Source organism: Barbus barbus (assembly GCF_936440315.1).
Source record: "Barbus barbus genome assembly, chromosome: 45".
In the NCBI taxonomy this organism is placed as follows: Eukaryota; Metazoa; Chordata; class Actinopteri; order Cypriniformes; family Cyprinidae; genus Barbus; species Barbus barbus.
The window spans coordinates 24,078,086-24,104,577 of NC_136723.1; the positions used below are offsets into that span (position 1 = coordinate 24,078,086).

General features: G+C 36.1%; 2 protein-coding genes across 2 annotated transcripts in view; one reads left to right on the forward strand and one right to left on the reverse strand.

The window, feature by feature from the left end:
* The window catches only part of xrcc4 (X-ray repair complementing defective repair in Chinese hamster cells 4), a 44,548-nt gene extending 31,646 nt beyond the window's left edge, over window positions 1–12,902 (reverse strand). Inside the window, exons 1-3 of the mRNA XM_079407637.1 lie at window positions 12,746–12,902; window positions 6,909–7,051; window positions 6,644–6,831 (exon numbers count right to left, since the gene is read on the reverse strand). Coding sequence (XP_079263763.1) covers window positions 6,644–6,831; window positions 6,909–7,051; window positions 12,746–12,750 — 336 coding nt within the window. The 5' untranslated portion in view covers window positions 12,751–12,902. The remainder of the gene's footprint in view (window positions 1–6,643; window positions 6,832–6,908; window positions 7,052–12,745) is intronic.
* tmem167a (transmembrane protein 167A) lies at window positions 12,891–18,859 on the forward strand. Its single transcript, XM_079407638.1, has 4 exons — window positions 12,891–12,930; window positions 14,213–14,322; window positions 18,063–18,097; window positions 18,192–18,859. Exons 1-4 carry the CDS (start codon window positions 12,928–12,930, stop codon window positions 18,260–18,262), a joined length of 219 nt encoding a protein of 72 aa, XP_079263764.1. The 5' UTR covers window positions 12,891–12,927; the 3' UTR covers window positions 18,263–18,859.
* The last annotated feature ends 7,633 nt before the right edge of the window (window positions 18,860–26,492 follow it).

Genomic DNA, 26,492 nt, shown 5'->3' on the forward strand with positions numbered 1-26,492 from the left:
TCTGGAGGTTGTTGCTGATGTCACTAACAGGTGTTTTAGGGTCTTTCTTTACAGCTGTCACAATGTTTCTGTCATCAACTGCAGATGTTTTCCTTGATCTACCCGTTTGAGGTGTTACTTAGTACACCAGTGGTTTCTTTCTTCCTCAGGAGATTCTAAATGGTTGTACTTGCTATTGCCAGTGTTTGTGCAATGTTTGATTTATTTTTCATCTTCTCTCAGCTTCACAATTGCTAGTTTTTCACCCATAGACACCTCTCTGGTTTTCATGTTGGTTACACGTCTAACTAACTATAAATGCAGTCTGCACGGATCTGAAACTGAGCGCAGACATTCAGTGCTATTTATTGTTTGAATAATCAACTAATAAGACACACCAGGGCAACAAAACACACCTGTCAGTCACATGCTCCAATACTTTTGGTAACATGAAAAATGGGTGGGTTCAAACAAAAGGTGCTATCTTCTAAGTTGTGTATCAGATCCAGATGAAAATACCTGTAAATAAAAGCTGAAATGTTAATCTCTCATCTATATTCATCTTTTGATGTCAAACCCAAATATTTACAGTCTACAGCAAAAATAAAGGAATTGGCCTTACTGTTCCAATACTTTTGGAGGGCACTGTATATGTATATTTATGTATACTTTTATACATATTTAATCGAAAAATGCAATGTTTAGTAATAACATTCTGTAACACTAATAAACATAATGTTTCATAAATTATTTAAATATATATATAGCTAAAAATATTACATATTAGCAATTATATCACCATAATATTAATTAACATTATTTATTTTGTATTCATTTTTTTAAAATAAAAGTTTATTATATACACACAGGCAAATAAATAAATTATTTAAAAATTATATTAAATATTAATAATTTAGCACATATGTATAATATAGCTATAACGTTTGTATAAAAATAACTTGTCATATATTTATGTAATAAAAAAAAATTATATACAATTTTAGATATTTATATAATATATATTATATACACTAAACATTTCTACATTTTTAATATTTTTTTATAATAATGTAAATATGAGTGGTCAAACAGTATGTTAATGAACTTATGATCGTCACCACAACAAACCAAATCATTTTTGCAGCTTATTTTTTTTATAAATGGTCTGAGTGTAGTTTTGCATTATGATTGTTAAAGTTAATATAATATACTCAACCATTTAAAAAGAGTAACAGGAATCCAACTTTTCATGACTTGACCTTTTAATTACTCAGTATTGACATTTACCATAGTGTTTCTCGAAAATTACTAATGAAATTTGTAATATCCTTTTGAGATTGCAGGAATACCACGGTGTCATCACATGCAACCTCAGCTGTTCAAGAAAATGCATGTTTGTGCTTTGACATTGACAGCCCACCTGTTAGGAACATGAGTGAGGAATATATACAAGCTTTAGGAAACAGAAGTCCTAGGGTGTCCCTAAGTATTTAGAGGGATATTGTAATAAAAGTGCCGTCTTCAAACGCTTGTGCCAGAACTGTCCTGGCAGGCCAAACACCTGCTTTCCCAAACCTCAACCTGACCATTTGCGCATGAGTCTTTAAGGGTCTTCTGTCAGCTGTTGAACTGAAGAACGCAGCAGCTGTGTCTTACCAGCACCACTGGAAGCTTAAAGAAAACCACAAACAAATAACAGTCTGTCATTACTTAGAAAGTAACTTCCCTTCAGGAGCTATAGCTTTTAAAAAGTAGAAAATAACCACAATCACAAACCTCTCTTTAACTAGCTGCACAATTTGAGGTTTAAAGGAATGTACTCATCCTCACTTCCTCAGGCAATCCAAGATGAGTTTGTTTCTTCTTCACTGAAACAGATTTGGAGAAATTTAGCATTGCATCACTTGTTCTGCAGTGAATGGGTGCCGTCAGAATCAGAGTCCAAACAGCTGATAAAACCATCACACAATAATCCACAAGCAATCCACACCACTGCAGTCCATCAGTTAACATCTTGTGAAGCGAAAAGCTGTGTTTGTAAGAAACAAATCCATCATTAAGGCATTTTAAATGATACCAACACTTAATATGAGTCCTCTATCGATAATACTTGTTTCTCCAGTGAAAAAGCAAAGTCCCTTTCAAGGAAAATCATGCACGCAGCACTGCCTATGCTTGCTTTTATGTTTGTGAATGGTATTTTGTGTTGTGTGATCTGTAAGTTGTGGCTAGGTGATCCGTCTTAAAAGCGGAACACGGAAATATCATGGATGTACTGAAAAAAAAAAGGTTTTATATTTTTTTATTTGTTTAAACGCTTAGGCTAATGTCCTGCTGTATGGGCTATGCAGTGATCTCAGCAATTTAGTTATTTATTTATTTTGTTCTCAGCTATTTAAAAAAAAAATTTGCTCAGCGATATGCTTGTTGTGTTTCCCGGAGTTTTGATGTGTTTTATATACTCGGTATTGTTTCAAAATAAAATCATGCTTTTTTAATACACAAGACATTAATTGATGGACTGGAGTGGTGTGGACTTTTGTGGATTATTGTGATGTTTTTATCAGCTGTTTGGACTCTCATTCTGACGGCACCCATTCACTGCAGAGCATCCATTGCTGAGCAAATGCTGTAACGCTATATTTCTCCAAATCTTTTCTTACTTTACTTTTAGTCATTTAGCAGATGCTTTTACCCAAAGCGACTTACAAATAAGAAAAAGTAACTAAAACTAAAAGTCAAAACTCTGTAAATACTATATACACACACATTTAAGAAAATAAAGAAATTAAATAAAATTGACAAATGCATACAACATTTTAATACTAAACATTTAAATGAAAAAAATAAAATAAGCTAAAAACAATTGAAAATATTAAAACAACAACAACACAGTAAGAAATGGTTATAAAAAAAACTGAAACAGAAGTTGTAGGAAAGAGGAAAAATAAAAAGCGATACTTATATCCTTTGCCGGTGTCCCAGCCCGGTGGAGTCGCACGGTAGAGTTGATGGTCTTTACACTCTTCAGTCTTCACACGACCGCTGCCGAGGTATAATAACCATTTTTATACCCATCTAACAAATCACTACTAGAATTCAGCTGAACCCACTTTCCTGTTTATCGCTAAAAATGGCCAAGCAAGTGCAGACACTGACAAGATACGCCATACAGTATGAGACCAAACGCGATTTCAGCACCTCTCAACACAGTAAACAAAAATAAGCGTCTTTTCTGATGAAGAAACAAACCCATCTACATCTTGGAGAAAATTTTCAGCAAATTTAAATTGAGGTGAACTATTCCTTTAATACTTAGCATTAGGGGCTTGTTCGGTTTAGAAAGTATGACTAAAAATTTTATTTGGTTTTATTGTGGGTCTTATGTAATATTGAACAGAATACTCAGTCCATTAATTACCTCATATACAGTATTTACTAAATTCTAGCACCGGCACAATAACACACATGAGCGCTGGTCCAGATTTGAAAGCATATGGAGCCAAGGAGGCAAGCGTAGAAACGTTAAATGTCCAAAACAGCTTTACTCAAGAGCATAATAATGGATAAACTACAGCGTGGGAGCTCAGACATGGCTGTGGGATGCTACAGGAGCCCTAAACACACTCAAAAGTCAAGAAAAGGACAATAGGATTCTGAAAAAAAAGCTTTCTGTAAGCCTAGAAGTCATAACAGTAGTTCAATGCACTTAAACCCAGAAAACACTACTGTCCAAAAGTTTGGTGTCTGTAAGATTTTTTAAATGTTTTTGAAAAAAAGTCTCTTCTGCTCACCAAGGCTGCAAAAGGCTGATCAAAAACACAGTAAAAACCGTAATACTGTGAAATATTATTAGAATTCCAAACTCTTTTCCATTTAAATATACTTTAGAATAGTACTTATTCCTGTGATTTTCTGCATCATTACGCCTGTCTTCAGTGTCACATGATTCTTCAGAAATCATTCAAATATGACAAACATTTGAAAGGTACTATAACTTGTAACCATAATAATATCATCATTATTGCAGGTTATATTGTGCAATATTCATTCCCCTTACACACAAGACCATTGTTACAGTAGGCCACAAAATGTCAGCAAGCAACCTTATAAACATTATGAAGAATCATTTACGCAAAATTATGCATTTGGCCAAACTTTCCTCCCCTACCAAGGGCCAGTTTCCCTTTTTCCAAAACATTTCAATTCAGTCACATCTACAGTAGCAGCAAAAAAGGGAAATGACTTGATGTTGAACATGATTGCGTCTATTGAGTTGAGCAATAGGGCATATTGAAATGTTAGAAAGATTTCACCAGAATCCAAGCCAACAAAACTTAAATACTTTACACTTTTTATATATATATATATATATATATCAGATTCAGTGGTTCTTAGCTGGAGGGTCACGGCCCCATAATGGGAGTCTGAGAGGGACCACAGAACATTTCCAAAACCATTTCAAGATGAAACCTTCAAAATCAAGGAAACATTTACAATTTAAACTGTATTTGTAATTTTCTCAATACAGTCTATTTCATTATAATTTGTATCAATATAATTATTTATTACATATATTTGAATTTGCATTAAGGTTTTTATCCAGCTGCTGAAAATTAATCCTTACAATAAATACATTTAAAAAAAATATTAAATTGTTATTTTAATTTGTAATAACATTTCACAATATTACTATTTTTACTTTAGTTTTGTCAAATAAACGCAGCCTTGTTGAGCAGAGATCTGTACATATGGAAAGGGCCCTCAGGGGCCTATGTGGGCAGGTTAACAGTACAATAATAGCACATCTCTACATCTCCGGCACTAGTTGAAAACATCTCATGTCAAAAAGGCCTCACTTAATCCCATAAAAATGAGCGTGCAAAATTGGCTTCAATTTAAGACGGGTCTGAAATGGAGAAGAGACGTTCAGACGGAAGGAATCCTCTCGAGGCCCATTTTAGACAAAGCAAACCTTATGTCAGCTTCATCTTTTTCTAGGCTTCAGTAATTACGCCTCACTATTTCACAACAAAAAGACCATTTCTGCAATATTCACACCACGCAGATGGAAACGATGGATGAATTTAACATCAACACATGCAGTACAGTAATAAACATACTACGTGATCTAGGTCTTGACGTTAGAGTTTACCGAAGACTTCCCAGACACTGGAGTTCCTCGGCACCCTTGAGCTTGGCACGCGATCAAACGTTGGGAACCTCCTTTAAAGCTCAACATAAAAAGCAGTAGTTCTCTGGGAATAGTTAAGTGTTGAGAGCGATTTCGGCCAATCACGGGTTCAGTAGAGCCTCAAGCAAGCAGAGATCGCACAGTCTTTCTCTCATCCATGCAACAGATGTGTTCTCATAGAGGAACCAGTGCAGGAGAGGGACATGGGAATGAACGAGCGGACCAACAAGAACACAAAGAGTGCCCTGCGGCCCAGTCTCTGCTTCAGTATGTCACAGTATATGTTGGCATTCATGGCTCCCTCAATGAACTGTAGCTCCCCAGTGCCAGCAGCACTCATGCAGCCCCAGACAATGACACTCCCACCACCATGCTTGACTGTAGGCAAGACACACTTGTCTTTGTCACACACGCTTAACACCATCTGAACCAAATAAGTTTATCTTGGTCTCATCAAACCACAGGACATGGTTCCAGTAATCCATGTCCTTACTCTGATTGTCTTCAGCAAACTGTTTGCAGGCTTTCTTGTGCATCATCTTTAGAAGAGGCTTCCTTCTGGGACGACAGCCATGCAGACCAATTTGATGCAGTGTGCGGCGTATGGTCTGAGCACTGACAGGCTGACCCCCCACCCCTTCAACCTCTGCAGCAATGCTGGCAGCACTCATACATCTATTTCCCAAGAACAACCTCTGGATATGATGCGGAGCACGTGCACTCAACTTCTTTGGTCGACCATGGCGAGGCCTGTTCTGAGTAGAACCTGTCCTGTTAAACCGCTGTATGGTCTTGGCCACCGTGCTGCAGCTCAGTTCCAGGGTCTTGGCAATCTTCTTATAGCCTACGCCATCTTTATGTAGAGCAACAATTCTTTTTGCCATGAGGTACCATGTTGAACTTCCAGTGACCAAATGAGAGAGTGAGAGCGATAACACCAAATTTAACACACCTGCTCCCCATTCACACCTGAGACCTTGTAACACTAACGAGTCACATGACACCGGGGAGAGGAAATGGCTAATTGGGCCCAATTTGGACATTTTCAGTTAGGGGTGTACTCACTTTTGTGGCCAGTGGTTTAGACATTAATGGATGTGTGTTGAGTTATTTTGAGGAGACAGCAAATTTACACTGTTATACAAGCTGTACACTCTATCTATCTATTCATTGTTCTATCTATCTGTCCGTCCATCCATCATATCAGAGAAAAAGAATTCAGGATAAATTTTTGATTTGAACTTTCAACTTTAAACAAAGTCACTTACATCATCACGGTCAGATAATCATTCTTACAATTAACCTTAAACTATGTAACGTTGCAGTTTCTCAAAACTCCAGTTTAATTTTAGCATCTGGCACCTGGTGAGTGTTAATTTTGTACCCTGACTGCATACTATGTGAGGGCGTGTCAATCAGCGAGACTATTCCATCACGCTGTGCTGTGCAGGTCACAGGCGTGCCACTCACCGAGATGTCATTCTGCACCTTCTCATAAGACAGCTGTAGCAGGGGGCGGCCGGGTCTCTCAGGTGTCAGGTGGAAGCTGTATTCCCCCTCCGCTGCCGGTCCCTCTCCGGTCAGAGCCAGGTGCAGGTCACCAACATACCTCTCCATCTCGATCTCCTGGGCTTCACGGGACACATCCTCCTCTGAAACTAACAAATGAAACTGTGGTTTGAAGCGTGGCAGTTTTGAAGGCTCTTCATGTAATGATCATTTGATGTCCTAGTACCTTCACCACTCCATGCAGAGACGCCATCGGACAGAAGTATAACAAAGCCAGATCCAAGATCCGCAGCCCACTCTAGCTTAAGAAAAAACGTGCGATGAGGCTCAGAGGCAATGGAGATCTGACGTACGCTAGTGCTGCGACACCTGCAGAATGATCACAATAACATCACACACAGCTAAAACACAAAGAAAATGACCACACAATATGCTGCATTCTATTAAATAATTCAACAACTTCAAAAGTATCTGCACTAATAATTATAAATATACATTGTGAAAAACAGATGGTAAATTTAAATTTGCCACACACATATATACATATACACACACACACACACACACACACATATATATATATATATATTTGAATTACATATTAAGAGTTAATTTGCAAAAACAGATAACTCAATTTTTAACAATTTTCAAAAAAAAACAGTTTTTTCATTGTGCATTCCAATTAATCTCAATCAAACTGCAGTTGGGTTATTTTCATTAGGTTAAAAAATAACTTAAAAATACAGCTAACTAACACAATAAAAACATGATTTTTGAAAAAAAAAAACGGAGTTATCTGTTTTTGCAAATAAACTCTTCATATATATATATGTAATTATGTATATTATTTTAATTAACTACATAATATATATATATATATATATATATATATATATATATATATATATATATATATACACACACACATATATATTTATATTATTTTAATTAACTATATTATTACATATTTTTATAAAAATGTATTTATAATTATTTTATAATAAGAAAATTCAATAATGTTTTATATGTATGAATTATCTAATAACATACATTTATTTACTATATTAATAATTCAATTATATAAAGATATTAAAAACTAAAACCCTAAAAAACCAATACACACAAACATAAACAACTGTGCATATAGTTTTTAATAAACTAATTATATATTTAATTTAAATAGCATTTTATATGTGTGTGTGTGTGCCTATATATATATATATATATATATATATATATATATATATATATGGATTTAAAATAATGGTAAAATGTGTGCAATGAGTGGAGATTACTGTACTCCTGATAGATGAAAAAAAAAAAAAAAAAAGATCACGCAAAGGTCGGAGAACATGTAGAAGTTTGTAGAAGTTTCCTCAAACTCCACAGCTGACTATAACGGATGGATGCAGACCTCACAGGAATCCAGTGAGTGCTGTGTGAGAAACGGCCGACCTCTCAGGTCAGAGCTGACGATGTGCAGCGGTGAGGGGAGAGGTGAAGGACAACATACATCGACTGACTTTAACTCGCTTGTCAAACTGATAATCAACGCGTCCAAAACCCTCCGCGAACAGTTCACATCTGTTTCCCTCCCATCGTGCATCACAAACAATTGTTGCTATTCTTGACATGACTTTTGTGCAAACCATGGCATAAACGTACAGCGGGGTCGCGGTATCCAAAGACAGACACGATACACACTCTAAGGGAACAGGACGGCCATTCATTAGCTACAGTAACATCTGCACAGAGGTGATTCTTCACCCTCGGTAATGACAGATACTGCAAACCTATAGGAATATGAGAAGGTGGCTTTGACAAATAAGACAAAGAATATGAGAAGCCAAGAAGGGGTCGGGGTGGAAAGTTCGGATGCGGAACACTCCTCAAGATGTTCAATATACAGTAACTACCCAAACATTCATCCAAGGCCTGTTTCATATAAACTAAACAAGATTTAAGTGCCGCAGTCCCATCCAGAACGTGGCTGCGTGACACGGCTGCTATCTTTCCAGCGGCGTCTGGCTGGTCTGGGTAACAGCGGATGAAAGAAAGCTGTTCTTCTAAAAAGGTGGTGAAGTATACAAAGGGGGTCCCAAGTCACTTTCCACAAATGGGATTTGGGAATGAGACGAGATAAGGAATTCGGGACGGGGGAATGGTGATAACACGAGAAGAAAAGAGAACAAAACAAATCTGCTTGGGTTGCTGAAGGAAAAATCGTATTTTAATTGTAATTTCTGATTTTCTTGATTTATTAAGTGTAATCATCAGTGATATTTACCTGCTAGTAAAATTATTGAATATTTAAAATTTATGTTTTCTATTTAAATTTTTTTACTGTTTTCAATTTGAATATATGTTCAAATGCAATTTATTCCTGTGATGCAAAGCTGAACCTCCAGTCTTCAGTGTCACATGATCGTTCAGAAATCATTCTGATCTGCTGCACAAGAAACATTTCTTATCAATGTTGAAAACAGTTGTGCTACTTAATATTTTTGTGGAAGCTGCGATTAATTTTATTCCAAATTATTTGATGAATAGAAAGTTTACAAGAACAGTTTCTGTTTAAAATGCCTGTAATCTATTTAAAATTGTACAAAACTTGACAGAAGGGAATTATAATCATGAAGGCCTGGGTCATACTAACACTACCAGTCATGACAGATTATTGATTGCTTAATAATATATGTGAGAGCTTCTGAACAACACTGACTGAGGTGTAATTAAGGCAGATTCCACTCTAAAGAGCTTCATCGATGGCCCACAGTCTCGACCATCTCAACAATATCCTCTTGTCTAAACAAGACCGACATTCTACAAAACTGACAATCTCTTTTAGAAAGGTTATGAAATATGCACAAGTAACCCTGAAAAAAAATCCGTTTTACAGTCTCTTCTTTCCTGCACAGTGGTGCAAACTAAATTAGGTTCTTCAGTGATGAAAATCATGAAGAACTCAGTTTATTTATAAAGCACAATTAAAAACAACTACAGTTGACCAATGTGCTGTACAATGCTCTAGAAAGACTTATAAAAACATGTCTTTCCTGTAGCTCAAATAGTAGAGCATGGCACTAGCAACGCCAAGGTCATGGGTTCGATTCCCAGGGAAAGCAAGAGCTGATAAAATGTTAAAACTGTAACTTGAATGCAATGTAAGTCACTTTGGATAAAAGCACCCGCTAAATGCATACATGTAAATATATGCAAATCACAACAAACGAAATCACAGGCTGAAGAGATACATTTTTAACTTTGATTTAAAAATATGTAATGTTGGAGCAGTTCTAATATGGATTGTGTACCAAAGTTTAGGTGCGGCTATGGCAAAAGCTCGATCACCCCTAGATTTTAATTTTGACTTTGGAACACTTAACAAACTCTGGTTGGCAGACCTAAGAGTTCTTACCAGATGGTGTTCACGCAACAAGTCAGAAAGGTAGGGGGAGCGAGGTCATGTAAACATTTAAAAACAAGCAGAAGCAGTTTAAAATCCATTCTAAAGTGGACTGGGAGCCAAAGTAAAGACATTAACGGTGATATGTTCATATTTGCGAACACCAGTTAATAGACGTGCAGCCATGTTTTGGACTATTTGTAATCTGGATATTGAAGAATTGTTTATTCCCAGATACAGGGAATTACAGTAATCAATTCTGGAAGAAATAAAAGCATGAATTGCAATTTCAAAGTGCTTAAAAGAAAGGAAGGTCTTCACTTTAGCCAACACTTTTAGTTGGTAAAACTTGATTTGACGACTAAATTCAATCAAATTTAAGTGCACTGTCGAATAAGACACCCAGGTTTTTTACACATGATTTAACTGAAGAAGACAAAACACCAGAATTTAAATGAGAAATGTTTGGAACTTCAGAAGAGCCAAACACAATGATCTCTGTTTTTACTTTCATTCAGATTTTAAAAATTCAAAGTCATCCAGGCTTTGACATCGGAAAGACAGGCACAGAGGGAATCTAAGCCATTTTTGTGCTTTAGGGGCAAATAAAGTTGAGCATCATCTGCATAGCAATGATAATACAAGCCATGCTTTTCAAAAATAGTGGCTAAAGGAAGCATATATAAAGAAAACAATAAAGGAGCCAAGATAGAGCCTTGGGGGACCCCACAAGTCAGTGGACCACCCCTTGAATAATATCATCCTATATTGATTGAGAAGCTTCTATTTTTAAAATATGACTGGAGACAACTTAATGCAGTAATGAACTTGAACTGTGTGTGTTGTATTTCAAAAAAATATTTGGAAATTTTTTTTTTGCATATTTTTTTATTTTGTCCCAAAGAAAGTATTATTTTCTACTACCATGACAAATGTTTTACATTTAAATACAATATATTTGTTTGCATTACAGTCATGTTTTTTTCTCCAAATTACAGTGCTTTAATTTCTATGAAAATATTGTGAAAATGCTAAATATAATTTATTACATTTCTTTTGATTTTGAGTATAAATACAACCCAAACCTTGACGGCAGGTTTCATGAGACCAAAATACTACTTTTTTGTCTGCATTTGATATTTTGTATATATTTTCTTTCATCTTGTTTGCATCTGAGCAACATTCTCTCCATATATCCAACCTTGATTAGAGATATTCATAATCCATCAAAAGCTAAAGATTTATGGCTTGCTGATTTAAGCATCATCTCCTATTCCCCAAAGTCATCAGAGGTTGGAAGCAAAACACAATGAATCAATTCTCCAAGTCTATTTTGAAGGGAAGAGTCACATCATTTCTAGTTTTTAGAGGGATGCTAAAAAAATGCTAATCCTCAACGAAGAGAGATTGCTGAAACAAACGGCTTGTGTTTTGTACATCCATACACACAATTTTAGAGCGACAGAATCATCAAAGAGCATCACTGGCTAGAAAGTAGACAGTTCTGCAACAAAAGCCTCAGTGTGAATGATATCATAATCATAAGCTCTCAAATGTGTGCTGAAAAAAGGAATTGACAGTCATGCTCTATGCCCTTTTACATGTGATAATATGTTTCTATATATAAAATAATACAAGTTTATTACAGCTTTAATATTTTTTTCAAACATTAAAATGTGTCCTGTTTTTTTCTGAGCTAAAAATAATGGCTATCATACATTTTCACCATGATTTACAGAAAAAAAAAACAATTCATTTAGTTTAACAATAGTTTCTAAATCATAAAATCTTGCCTATTTACAAGAATCATTAGATGACATTATAATATATTGTATTCTGTCCTTGGAGCGGACCTGACCTACATTTCACTGCTGGTTATACTCTGTATAATTGTGTATGTGACGAATAAAAATCTGAATCTTGACTATTTGGATCACAGTGTAGCCCCAAAATAAAAATGAATGCCATTTTAATTATTAATTCTAATTAATTAATTCCAATCTTAGAAGGTGTTAGCCATTTGTTAGCGTAATAATTAAAAATATAATAAAAATGAGTATTTTCACTTATTCTTTTATATACTGTAATAAATAAAGATAAGAATGTTGTTTCATTTTTACATACATTTATCTGTTAAACGTTTGAACATTATTTCACCCATATTTTGACATTTTATCTTCACAAGTTATTTGAAACATTAAAGTAGAAACTTTACTTGCATTTAATACGCATTCTGTGTATATAAAATCACTTTTGTCAATTTAATTTGATGTCTTATGTTTTGCACTTAACATTATTATATTAGCAATACATAAAATATAAATATAACATCTTCATTTTCATATAATATAGTTATTTATTTAACTATTATGATAATTTTCTTGTAACAATAATACTAATTATGGTTACCATGGTGCTTTATGTAGAATCAAAACAAACACAAGGTCAATAAATTGTTGACAAGTCAATGCTGCTCCTATATACGACAAATAGGATTATTTACTCTCCTGTTTCCTTATTTCTTAATTGTTTATATCTTTTAGGTGCATCATTTTATAAATAACGTAGGTTTATGACAGGAAACCAATAAGTATTTCAACAGAGAACACAAACAACATCATATTTATCATAAACCCTCTACACAAGCAAAATCTCACCTCATTCCGAAAGGAAATGGATGTAATATGTTAAATTAATTTTAATTCAAACTAACACACTTTTGGAGATTTCATTTCTCCCTCATCCGGCTTTTAGACGATTCGCGCTTCCAGGCTGCCGTACCGGTGACGTCTTTCCGTCCTACACCGGAAGTGTGAGTTGGCCGGCTGGAGATATCAAGATGGTAAGTGTAGAGCTGTTATTTTGGAAAAGTTAATACGAATTAAGTAGAAATGAGCAGTCAGACTGAATTCGCGTTCTGTCAGATCTAACGTTAGTGATATAAGTTATGCGTCCTCCACGGTGCAGTGAGAACGAAAGCGATATCAGGAGAAGTTCAGAGTGCTGCAGGAATATAAACAGCTAACAGCTAACATTAGCATTATACTGAGAACAGGGCCTTAAACTCGTCAAACTGCAACATAATACGTCTTTTATGGCGATTAGATGTTATTTATGCAACCACATAATTACATTCTAAAGGTTATTGTGAAAAAGTTCAATCTGGAGTAATGAAAATTCAGCTTTGCCATCACAGTAATAAATTACATATTCAAATATAAAATAGTTATTTAAATCGCAATAACAATATAGAATAATGCTATTTTTATGGTATTTTTGATCAAATAACAAAAAACAATTTTCACTTTTTATCAAATGCACATAATTTCTACAATTTCTATATCTTATTTATGCAAAAATGGATTGACAGTTAAGATGAAAATTATGTTTTGCCATCACAGGAATAAATTATATTTTAAAATACATCAAAACAGGAAACTGTTATTTTAAATTGGACTAATATCAAATAAATAAATGAATTCTGCCCTGGAGAGCATTTAAAGTATTTAAAAAAAAATGCACAAAAATAAATGATTTCTGGCAATTAAATACTTTTAATGCAATCTCCGTAAATAAATCATAGAAACTGCAATCACAAAATTAAGATGAACGATATAGGAAAGAAGATTGTTACAAATGCACTTGTATTTTAATTGATTTTTAAAGCTTTATGGGTTCTAATATCTGAGTTAAATGAGTTGAAATAATTGATCAGTTTGGACAGTTGCCTTTAAAACCAAAACATCTTAAAATACAGAAGTCATAGACATAGAAAACACTCTGCTAGAATGCATTTAAACTCATTTTTGTCTGTGTACTACTATACATATCACTAGATCACTGTAGATTTTTACATTTATATATAAAAACTACTTTAAATTACCAAGCAGTCAGCAGCACTAAGCTTAAAATGAATACATACTAGGTTGTTATGCCAAAACTAATGTCATGGTTTTGCTCAAACACATTACTCTTAACAAAGTATCAACTAAACTAAACCATTTATATCTAAACAAGTTTTTAAATGTGCATTAATTATTCCATTTTTGGTTACAGTGTTTCATAACTTTAGTTGTTTATTAATAAGTGATTAATTATTCATTTCTTCTTTTTTTCTCTTGCAGTCTGCCATATTTAATTTCCAGAGTCTGTTGACAGTCATCTTACTGCTCATCTGCACCTGCGCATATATACGAGCTCTCGCTCCCAGCCTGCTGGATAAGAACAAAACAGGGTATGTTTACTGCCATCCGCATATTTATATAGTAAACATTCAGATCATTCAAAAATTACATTTTGCTGAACATTACTCAGCCTCAGGCCATCCAAGACAGAGATGAGTTTGTTTCTTCATCAGATTTGGAGAAATTTAGCATTACATCATTTGCTCTGCAGTGAATGGGTGCCGTCAGAATGAGAGTCCAAACAGCTGATTAAAAACATCACAATAATCCACACCACTCCAGTCCATCATCTTGTGAAGCAAAAACTTTTTTAACTTCAAACTGTCCTGTAACCAGTATTGCTATTGCTTTCTCCAGTGAAAAAGTCACCTTATCTGAATCAGGAGAGAAATATGCGCAAATCAAGCATCGTTTACAAGTTCTAAACAAATATGTTGGTTAAGTTTTATGTGAGAGGACAACAGAGGATGGGCTTTTTCACTGGATTACTTGTGATTTATTGTGATGTTTTTATCAGCTGTTTGGACTCTCATTCTGACGGCACCCATTCACTGCAGAGCATCCATTGATGAGCAAATGATGTAATGCTAAATTTCTCCAAATCTGATGAAGAAACCAATTCATCTACATCTTGGAGTACATTTTCAGCAAATTTTCATTTCTGGCTGAACTATTCCTCGAAGCACCAAAAGACTGGTGGTTTAAAGGTTGAAGATGTTGTCCAAACAGGCCTGGATTTGTTTTATGGTATTATACAAACACTTCAAAAGATAAAACATTTGTTAATTCCCAGAAACAATCAGTAAAATGTTTTTCATCAGCCAAGATATTTTTCTCATGGCCAAAGAGTTAACAAAAAAATAAATTTTATTTACATTCTTAATTAATTTGATCTATGTTGAGTATCATTGGTCAGTATTTGTTTTGGGGATACGTCTGTGAAATAAAGTGACTGAACTCGAGCAACAAGATGTTCGCCACATGTTTGGACTTCACAAGACAGGAGCAGGAAATGAAGGAGATAATTCCCATCCAGCGATCTGATCTCAGCAAACACATGCATTAGCCAAGATAAATTAGCCGGAGTTGCTAGATATTAAAGTAATGTTTTTTTCCGCACCCCCTCAAACGGTGTACAACAGAGCCTTGTTTGGTACCAGTAACTGTGACGTACTTCCAAGATGTCCGTTTATAGTGAATTACTTTAATGTACACGTGGGCAGAAACTTGCAGCTTTGCTTGTGTGTCACAAAGTAAATGATCATCTGAAGGGACATCAAATATTAAGTTGTGGATTGTTGCAAATGCCAAGGCTGCGAAACCTAAAGAGCGTTTACTGGAGAAATGTGTTAAAGCTTTGTTTGACGTGGGGAAACAGAGGCTGGGATTTGTTCCCGGGGGTCTGCGCAGGCTGTTGACAGTGCATGTTCTCGCTGACCTGTTTGTTGTTTCTGTTCAGGCCAGATGCCCGTCTGCTCGTAGATCTCTGCTCTGTCAGGCGTCTGTTGTGACATTACAGGCCTTGTGAAGCTCGTCAGTCATCTGTAGTTCTGCCCTCTGTAATCTTCTGCTTCATGCTTCCTAGACAAGCAGTCGGCAGACACGAGACTGCGGCCCGCTGCTTTGTCTTCTGCTCGTATAGTCTTATTTTAAACCATGATATTAAAGCTCGATTCTAGTACTGCTAAATCAGCATTTAAAAGATATACACAATTACAGTCTTTCTCTTCCAGGAAAACAAATATATGTACACTACCGTTAAAAAGTAAAGAAGTGAATACTTTTATTCAGCAAGGGCTCGTTCAATTTGTGAAATGTGTCAGTAGCAGGGCTTGACATTAACTTTTTTGCTCACCGGCCATAATTTTGTTGTTGGGAAATTGCATTTTATATGACTAAAGTTACTGCATACTAAAATGTATTTAAATTGATTTCCAGGTCATTTTTTTGTCTATTTACAGGACATTTTCCCCTAACCGTATTAAATGCATGCTTCATCTTTCATATAAAAATTCTTACATTATCCCCGTGTTTCACAGACAAGGCTTAAACCTAGTCCCAGACTAAAATGTAAGTCTGAGCTGTTTCACCTGAAAGAAAATTACACTGATTGATCTTAAAATATATCATTGTCTATGTTTTGTCTCAAGATGGACACCAGTAATATTTTATTCTAAGCATGTTTATAAAAATTACTTCAATGTCCTAATTGAACTATGGCCTAATCCTGGTTTAGTCTAAGCCCTGTCTGTAAGCCCAGGCCTTTATTAATAATTTCACTTAATATAATAAGACACTATAGGGCTGTTACCAATCCAAAGAAATCAGTATTAACAAAAACAGTCTTTCCACTGCAGAAGAAACAGAAGCAGCCGAAGTGGCATTTAGATGCATTTAAACAGGCAATTTAATGAAGCTGAAATGAAACACCCAAAACTGTATATGGCATCATCATGAAGACGAACTATATGTTTATACGTGAAATTCTTGAGGGGACATGTGGTGACGTAATAACGCATGCCATTAATCAATCTATGTACTATAACATGTAAAACAGGAACATGAAAGGATTATTCTAAAAGCAACTCATGTAAACGCCTTAATCATAATATTGTCTTCAGAATAAGGTAAATAATTTGATTACTGATGTCCATGTTGTGTATATTAACTACTCGTTCACATAAAATCAATGTCAAATTTGCAATCATTGTTTTTTTTAGCGAAAACTGCACTCTCTTGGTCGTGACACGTTATAAATATAAAATTGGCCTGTTTCTTCTGTGTGCAGTTAGCATTCATGTGTTTTGATTTCTCCACAAGATTGTTTCTCATGCAGACAGGCTGCGTAGCCTCAACTGGTGCAGCCTTGTTCCTGTCAGTAGGCTACATTATCCATTATCAATCGCCGTTTGTACCAAAACAAATAAAATCAGAATCATTCTTGCCGAAATTTCCATGCTTCCCTAATCAGATGTTTTAATCAGATTAGTTGTCCAGTAAGGCAAGAAAAATTCTTTCACTTGCTCCTTCAAAAAAATCCACGTGTCCCAGACAAGCATTAATGTCGAGCTCTGTTACTGTACATTTGGCGGGTTGGTGGGTGTTAATGTCAAGCCCTGGTCAGTACAACTCTTTTCAACATTGGCAATAATTAGAAATGTTTCTTGAGCAGCAAATCTGCATATTAGAATGATTTCTGAAGGATCTTCTGACACTGAAGACTGAAGTAATGATGCTGAAAATACAGCTTTGTTCACAGAAATAAACTACATTTTAAAATATCTTTAAACAGAAAACAAGTTATTTTGAATTGTAATAATATTTCACAATATTATTGTTTTTGATCAAATAAATGCAGCATTGGTGAGCAGAAGAGACTTCTTTCAAAAACATGAAATCTTACAGATCCTGAACTTTTCTTTCTTTCTTATTTTACAGTGATGATACAGTGTTGTGAATTATGGTTACTTTATGGAATTAAAAAAATGTAAAACAAAAATAAAAGGCCAAGAAATTTGAGTAGAATCAGTAATATTTTTCATAATAATAACCATTTTGTCTTAAACATGGGCAAAAGTTTTTGCATACAAAGACATTTTAATAATTTTGTTAAATATAAAACCTTTTAGCAAAAGTGTCTTGCAGTTGATCACATTAAAATTTATTTAAAACCTGAAACAATGAAAGTTCCCAGAGCTGCTTTTTTTTTTTTTTTTTTCAGTCCACATTTTTAATTTTTACATTTTATCTGCTCAAGCATTAACTGTAATCCCTTTCCTTTTGCCCTCAGATTCCTTGGAATATTCTGGAAATGTGCAAGAATAGGTGAGTAATGCTGTAAAAGCTACCATGTCATGTATGTTTTTTTTTATGTATATGATTTATTTTTTTGTTAATGATCCTTTACGTTAACTTTTAGGTGAGCGCAAAAGCCCTTACGTGGCGTGTTGCTGTATCATCATGGCCTTCAGCATTTTATTTTCGGAGTAGCAGCGGAAGCATGTGAGGATTTGGAGCAGGCAGAGATGATTTCCAAGAACAGCTACAAGATTCTACAGCAGGGAACAAGATGTGTAATTGGGCGACATTCAGACTCTCTCGGGCAGAACCGGCTTCTGGTAATGCATGTGGAGTGCTCTCCAAATACAGCTTGAGCGTTTCTCAGCCTCCCGGACCTATTTTTGTAAATACAAATAATTGTTGGTCTCCATGGTAATGCTCCAGTTGTCATTGACTCGTGCTCTCAAAGCTGATCAGATGTAACGTGTTTGTTGTCGGAGCCAAAATGCTTGTCAATGACAGTTTTAATGTGGGACATTGAGGATAAATTTGATGCACATGGATACGCTTGATATCATGCTTGTTTAATTTTTCAATGGAATCTGTTGACTTTACATGGTTTGCATTAAAAGATCAATTTATTACAGAAATCTTCATTTAAAAGTGAATTTGTGATATGTCTGTACAGTAGAATAATATTAGCTAATCACATACAGAAATTTTGGACATTGTTGATAGCTGATATGATGATTGATATTATAAATCATTACAGTTACATTGTTTATATTTTAAGTAAAATCAGGCTTCAAAATGATTTATTGTGCAGAAAATATTTTCACAAATTGGCACAGTAGTAAATGTTTGAGTTGAAAAGAAAAGGTTGGAATTTGAGTTGGAAAAACATGTTTAATTTCAATATTTGCATATTGTGCATCCCTAATAATATTCAGGTTTTTAAATATAATAATAATAATACAGGTTTGAATTTTTTTAACAGATATATATATAGGTAAAAGTAAGTACAGTGGCAAAAAAAAATCCTAAATATTATTTAAAAAAAAAAAACATTGTAATGTTTCTTTCTTTGCAAACATATATAGATTTAAAAATAAGTGCAGTGCCAAACATAATCTGTATACAGTGGCATGCGAAAGTTTGGGAACCCCTTGCAGAATCTGTGAAAATGTGGATAATTTTACCAAAATAAGAGAGATCATACAAAATGCATGTTATTTTTTATTTAGTACTGTCCTGAGTAAGATATTTTCCATAAAAGATGTTTACATATAGTCCACAAGACAAAAAAATAGCTGAAATTATTAAAATAACCACATTCAAAAGTTTGGGAACCCTTGGTTCTTAATACTGTGTGTGGTTACCTGGATGATCTACGACTGTGTTTTTGTTTTGTGATGGTTGTTCATGAGTCCCTTGTTTGTTCTGAACAGTTCAACTGAGCACTGTTCTTCAGAAAAATCCTCCAGGTCCTGCAGAATCTTCAGTTTTCCAGCATCTTTTGCATATTTGAACCCTTTCCAGCAGTAACTGTATGATTTTGAGATCCACCTTTTCACGCTGAGGATGATTGAGGGACTCAAACACAACAATTAAAACAGGTTCAAACATTCACTGATGCTCCTGAAGGAAACACGATGCATTAAGAGCCGGGGGTGAAAACTTTTGAACAGGATGAAGATGTCCAAATTTTTCTTATTTTGTTGAAATATCATATTTTTCCATTTAGTACTGCCCTTCTGACGCGACAGAAGATACTTGCATGTTTCCTGGAAGACAAATGAAGTACAATTTACCTTGTGTGTATGTTACCATCGTGTTTCCTTCAGGAACATCAGTGAATGTTTGAACCTTTTTTAATTGTTGTGTTTGAGTCCCTCAATCATCCTCAGTGTGAAAAGGTGGATCTCAAAATCATACAGTCACTGCTGGAAAGGGTTCAAATATGCAAAAGATGCTGGAAAACTGAAGATTCTGCAGGACCTGGAGGATTTTTCTGAAGAACAGTGCTCAGTTGAACTGTTCAGAACAAACAAGGGACTCATGAACAACCATCACAAAACAAAAAAAACAGTCGTAGATCATCCAGGTAACCACACACAGTATTAAGAACCAAGGGTTCCCAAACTTTTGAATGTGGTTATTTTAATAATTTCAGCTATTTATTTGTCTTGTGGACTATATGTAAACATCTTTTATGGAAAATATCTTACTCAGGACAGTACTAAATAAAAAATAACATGCATTTTGTATGATCTCTCTTATTTTGGTAAAATTATCCACATTTTCACAGATTCTGCAAGGGGTTCCCAAACTTTCGATCCCCACTGTATTATGCATCCCTAAATAATACTATCCATGTTTTTAAATATTATTATAATAATGTTAGAATGTTTTTATTTTTTACAAAAATATAAGCAATTTAAAATTGCACTACCAAAAACTGCATGTACTTGTAAATGACAATTTATTCAAAAACATAGAGTTAAATTGCGTCTTTTAGAAATACAGGAAACCCACAAAAAGTAAATCAAAATGTTAAGAAATAGTCCATTGTGCTAAATGCCAAAAGTATATCCCGAAAATGATTCCTCCAGGCTCCATTATTTAAACTGGCAAGTTTAGTTTTATCCCAGCCGGCAAATGGTGCATTAAACTCATAAAACGCTAAAACTACAATGTCAAGTCATTAAAAAAAGTGAGCGGATATCAACACGGTATGAATTTTTTGTGGGTCATTTGCACGTGTTCACAAATCTGTCAGTTCACACAGGAGGTACTGAAGATGTTATTGGGATGATTGTTTTCTCTGGAAGCATTTGAGATCATAAATCTGTAAAACCTCAACCGTGCACAACAGCAAAGAGCGATCAATGCGAGCAAAGGAAGTAAATCACTCATCAAAGTGTGCAGATATTGTCTATTAGCCACTGTAAAAACTTTCACTTCAAGACAGGCCGCAAAAAAAAAAAAAAGTCATTTTGTGACGTGAAGTTCTCCAACGCCCTCAAGATCTTTGCAGCTCCTCTGATGTCTTTGGAACTTAGTATGAGGTAAATTTTGCAAGCAAAAATGTTGAGGTAATACTGGACAAAGCAATATTTTGATTGTTAGACCTGGTAAAACTCTTATCCTTGCCAGAAGAACAAACCTTCGATAATAAGATTCCTCATCTGCACTCTTAAAAATAAAAGTTCCAAAATAACTTTTTTTTTTTGGAACAATGCCATATAGAAGAACCATTTTTGGTTCCTCAAACGAAGCTTTCAGTGAACAGTTCTTAAAATAATCATTATTTTTCTTAGTATGAAGAAAATTGAAAAAATCTAAAGAACCTATTCCAGTGTAAAGAACCTTTCGTGGAATAGAACGTTTCCATGGATGTTAAAGGTTCTTAATGGAACCATAAAAACCTATAAAGAACCTTTATTTTTAAGAGTATGGAAAATTTCCATGAATGTTAAAGGTTCTTCATGGAACCATCAGTGCCAATAAAGAGCCTTTATTTTTAAAAGTTTAGGATTCCCATACAACACCATGTCGACACTATCAGCTCCATCTGTTAAAAGTCATGTCTCTGACTCGTATCTTGGAACTTTGACCTTTGGTATCCTCCTCACACCGAGCAGGAAAGACTTTTATTTGCTCTTAACAAGCACTAAACATTTATGTATCCAGTCAAATGACTTCTAGGGCCTGCCCTGAGGAGCTCAACCCATATTCCTGCAGCATGCGTCAGTGCAGAAGTCCCTCTGGACAGGGTTCAGAGGCAGCACACACCAGCGGGGAAGAGACTTTAACTCTGCGCTCCTGTTTAAAAGCAGACTTCAGAGCTACAGGTGGCTTTCTTCTAAGGACACTCATATATACAATAGACGTCAGTTGACGTTAAAAGTGAACGCTGGAGGTTGTTAAAGCAGCAGGGAAGTGTTTCAGATCTTTAACAGTAGCAGATCCTCTTCAGAAACTTGATACAAGAAAATCCTAGAAACTAATAGAGACTGATTCAGTGTTGCAGGCATCTATCTATCTATCTATCTATCTATCTATCTATCTATCTATCTATCTATCTATCTATCTATCTATCTATCTATCTATCTATCTATCTATCTATCTAGCACTATATCCATCCATCCATCTTTCTATCTGTCTGTCTATCTATCCTTCTGTCTATCCTACTGTCTACCTATCCAGCACTATATCCATCCATCCATCTTTCTATCTGTCTGTCTATCCATCCATCTATCCTTCTCTCCTCTCAGGATCAGCGGGACCCCTGTGGAGAGGGTGAGTAGCTTCAAGTACCTCGGCGTAAACATCTCAGAGAACCTGACTTGGACTACACACATCCAATCACAGGTTAAGAAAGCCAGGCAAAGACTGTACCATCTGCGACAGCTGAGGAAACTCAGGGTCTCACCAGCAATCCTGAAAACTTTCTATTCAGGGACCATAGAAAGTGTATTGACTCAGTGCATCTCAGTGTGGTATGGAAACAGCTCCAATCAGGACTGCAAAGCACTACAGAGAGTTGTGCGCTTAGCTGAGCGCATCTCAGGGTCTGCTCTCCCCTCTCTGCGGGATATCTACCTCAAACGCTGCAAAAGTAGAGCTGTTAAAATCTTCAAGGACTCAAATCACCCTGGTAACCGTCTATTCACTTTGCTTCCATCTGGTCAGCGCTTCCGTAGCCTGATGGCAAAAACTGAGAGACTTAGGAGGAGCTTCTTCCCCCAGGCCATCAGGCTCCTAAACTCTAACTCTGTGTCATAATATCACTTGACTCCATGTAATATCACCATATCAATAAGTTATTCATAATTTTTTCTCCATGTAAATATCATATATCAATAAGATATTCATAATTTTTCTCTACCTCATATTGCTGCTATTCAAATACCCTGTACAACTTTTTGCACATTATTTTTTGCACATTCCTCTCATTACTATTTGTCAACAACATACTGACCTGCACATTTATATTTATATTTTTTATCCTATCTTATCTTATTTTATCTTATCTTTTATTTTTGTACTTCTTCTTAATATTTGTATTCTTTATAATTGCACTGTCCTTGGAGCGGACCTGACCTACATTTCACTGCTGGTTATACTCTGTATAATTGTGTATGTGACAAATAAAACTCTTGAATCTCTTGAATCTCTTCTGTCTGTCTATCCTACTATCTATCCAGCACTGTATCCATCTATCTGTCCTTCTCAGATAAAATCATTAGAATTAGAATCAGAATCAGCTTTATTGGGCAAGTAGGTTTACACATACAAGGAATTTGTTGTATTGACAGAAGCTCCACAGTGCAACAGAAAGACAGCAACAGGACAGGACACAGATAATAAAAGAATAATATACAAATAGGCAATGTACAAAGCAGCAAAAACACAATATATAATATAGACAACTATGTATGTACAGGTCAAGTATGTGCAAATTAGAAATGAGAAAATAAAAATAAAATAAGTGAGTGTGGTGAATGGATAGTGTATTATAGTTGTGTGTTCCACGTTTATTGTTGAGTGTTCATGAGATGGATTGCCTGAGGGAAGAAACTGTTCCTGTGTCTGGTCGTTCTGGTGCTCAGAGCTCTGTAGCGTCGACCAGACGGTAACAGTTCAAAGAGGGAGTGTGCTGGATGTGAGGGGTCCAGAGTGATTTTACCGGCCCTTTTGCTCACTCTGGATAAGTACAGTTCTTGGAGAGTGTGCTGGATGTGAGGGGTCCAGAGTGAGCAAAAGGGCTGGTAAAATCACTCTGGACCCCTCACATCCAGCACACTCCCTCTTTGAACTGTTACCGTCTGGTCGATAAGTACAGTTCTTGGAGACTGGGGAGGGTTGTACCAATGATTCGCTCAGCAGTCTGGACTACCCTCCGTAGTCTTCTGAGGTCAGATTTGGTAGCTGAGCTGAACCAGACAGTTATTGAGGTGCAGAGGATGGATTCAATGATGGCGGAGTAGAACTGTTTCAGCAGCTCCTGTGGCAGGTTGAACTTCCTCAGCTGGCAAAGAAAGTACAACCTCTGCTGGGCCTTCCTGACAATGGAGTCTATGTGAATATCCCACTTCAGGTCCTGAGAGATGGTGGTGCCCAGGAATCTGAATGACTCCACTGCAGTCACAGTGCTGTTCATGATGGTGAGTGGGGGGAGAGCAGGGGGGTTTCTCCTGAAGTCCATGATCATCTCCACAGTTTTGAGCGTGTTAAGCTCCAGGTTGTTAAGACTGCACCAGACAGCCAGCTCCTTAACCTCCTGTCTGTAAGCAGACTCATCACCGTCCTGGATGAGGCCGATCAGTGTGGTGTCGTCTGCAAACTTCAGGAGCTTGACAGAGGGGTCTTTAGATGTGCAGTCGTTGGTGTAGAGGGAGAAGAGCAGTGGGGAGAGTACGCAGCCCTGAGGCGCTCCAGTGCTGATGGTACGAGTGCTGGATGTGGATTTACCAAGCTTTACTAACTGCTGTCTGTCTGTCAGGAAGCAGTTGATCCACTGACAGACGGAGGTGGGGACGGAGAGTTGGGTTAGTTTATTCTGAAGGGTTTCCGTGATGATGGTGTTAAAAGCGGAGCTGAAGTCCACAAACAGGATCCTCACATAAGTCTCTGGTCTGTCCAGATGCTTCAGGATGAAGTGCAGTCCCATGTTGACTGCATCATCCACAGACCTGTTTGCCCTGTAGGCAAACTGCAGGTGGTCCAGTAAGGGTCCAGTGATGTCCTTCAGATAAGCCAAAACCAGTCTTTCAAATGATTTCATGGCTACAGATGTTAGGGCCACAGGTCTAGTCATTAAGTCCAGTAATTTGGGGTTTCTTTGGGACGGGGATGATGGTGGAGTGTTTGAAGCATGAGGGGACTTCACACAGCTCCAGTGATCTGTTGAAGATCTGTGTGAAGATGGGGGCCAGCTGGTCAGCACAGATTAGAGCGTAACTTTACTAGTAGAGTTTATAAATTTACAGCTTATTGATGATAGTCTAAAAAATACATAAATTATTAGATTATACTCAGGGCTTTCTTATATTACCACCTAGACTCTGCTGAGGCCCCCATGACTTACCTACAGTGATCATGGACTGAGATCAGATGAAGCAGAATGACTGTGTTCATTGTTCCTGCCATCCATTGGAGAGAATTTTTACTGAAAACAGGATGAAACCCAATATTCCCGTAAAGAGTGATGGAAGAGGCCAAATGATTTGTCTCAAGATCAGCAGCCACAACAATCAAATTTGTGTTCTCGTTAAATATTGCTTGACTAATAAAGATCTTATTTGTTTTCTGGAGCATGACTATGATCGGAGACATGTTTCAGAAAGTATAACACAAAAGGGATGAAACTTTATCACAGCGATGCCATAAAAGAATCATTTTGGGTTCCCTAAAAAGCCTTTCGGTGAAAGGTTCTTAAAAGAAAAAAAAATCTTATTGTGAAAAACATTTTAATAATCTGAATAATTTTTTCCACTATAAAGAACGTTTTGGTCCCATGGATGTTGAACCTTTATTTCTTTTTAAAGTGTAAGTGCAAGTGCACACTAGTTTTGCCACATTGGGTCCCTCGTTTTTTAATATAGATGCATACTAAACCATTCTTAAAGCACTGCAAGAAACCTCAGAAAAAATAAACAATACATTTAGACCAGTAAGAGAGGGTTGTTAACCCCCTTGTTGTGTTAAATTGGAAACAGGAGCTTTTACAGAGTGAGTTCCCATGAATAGATTCTCTGTGTATTGTTATATAATTCAACCCCCTACAGATGAAACAGTTATAATTGAATAATACACAACACATGAGCAGATCTGTGCTGGAAGCGTCAGCCGGGCCTCTGGGGCCGTGTTCACCCTCTCCGTGAGAAGCCACGCTGGGCACACAGTACAGTGCCCCACGGTGCCCGCGGGCACACCTTTGGTGAGCGGTGCGTTTGGCCCATCAGTGGGCTAACCGATTGAAGACTGTGGGGTGCATGTTAGGTGATCCTGGAAAACAATTTCAAGCTGCTGTACGTGACCCTTGGCCCCCCACTTACAGAGAACCAAATCAACCCTCGCTCTCTTCGCTTAATATGGACTTATAGTACAAAACATTTCTGGGTATTTGTGTCAATTACTAAGAAAAGAGAACAAGATGCTCTTATTTTGTACAGTAGACTGCATAAAGCATATGCAAACATTAAACCACTGTGAACCCAGAGTAAATACCATGTGGTGCTAATAAAGACTATAAAGATATGATTCTTTGGAGATTAATTAAGTGTTTGGTGTGACATTATAGGTTCTTTAGTGCAGTGTATGTGTTCAAAATATCCTCCTGGGTTTACAGATGGCTTTTCGTAGAACTACGAAACTTCAAAAGATTGAAATCAGGCTGTAAAACCCATTTATTTTTAAGATTGGCAGGAAATGG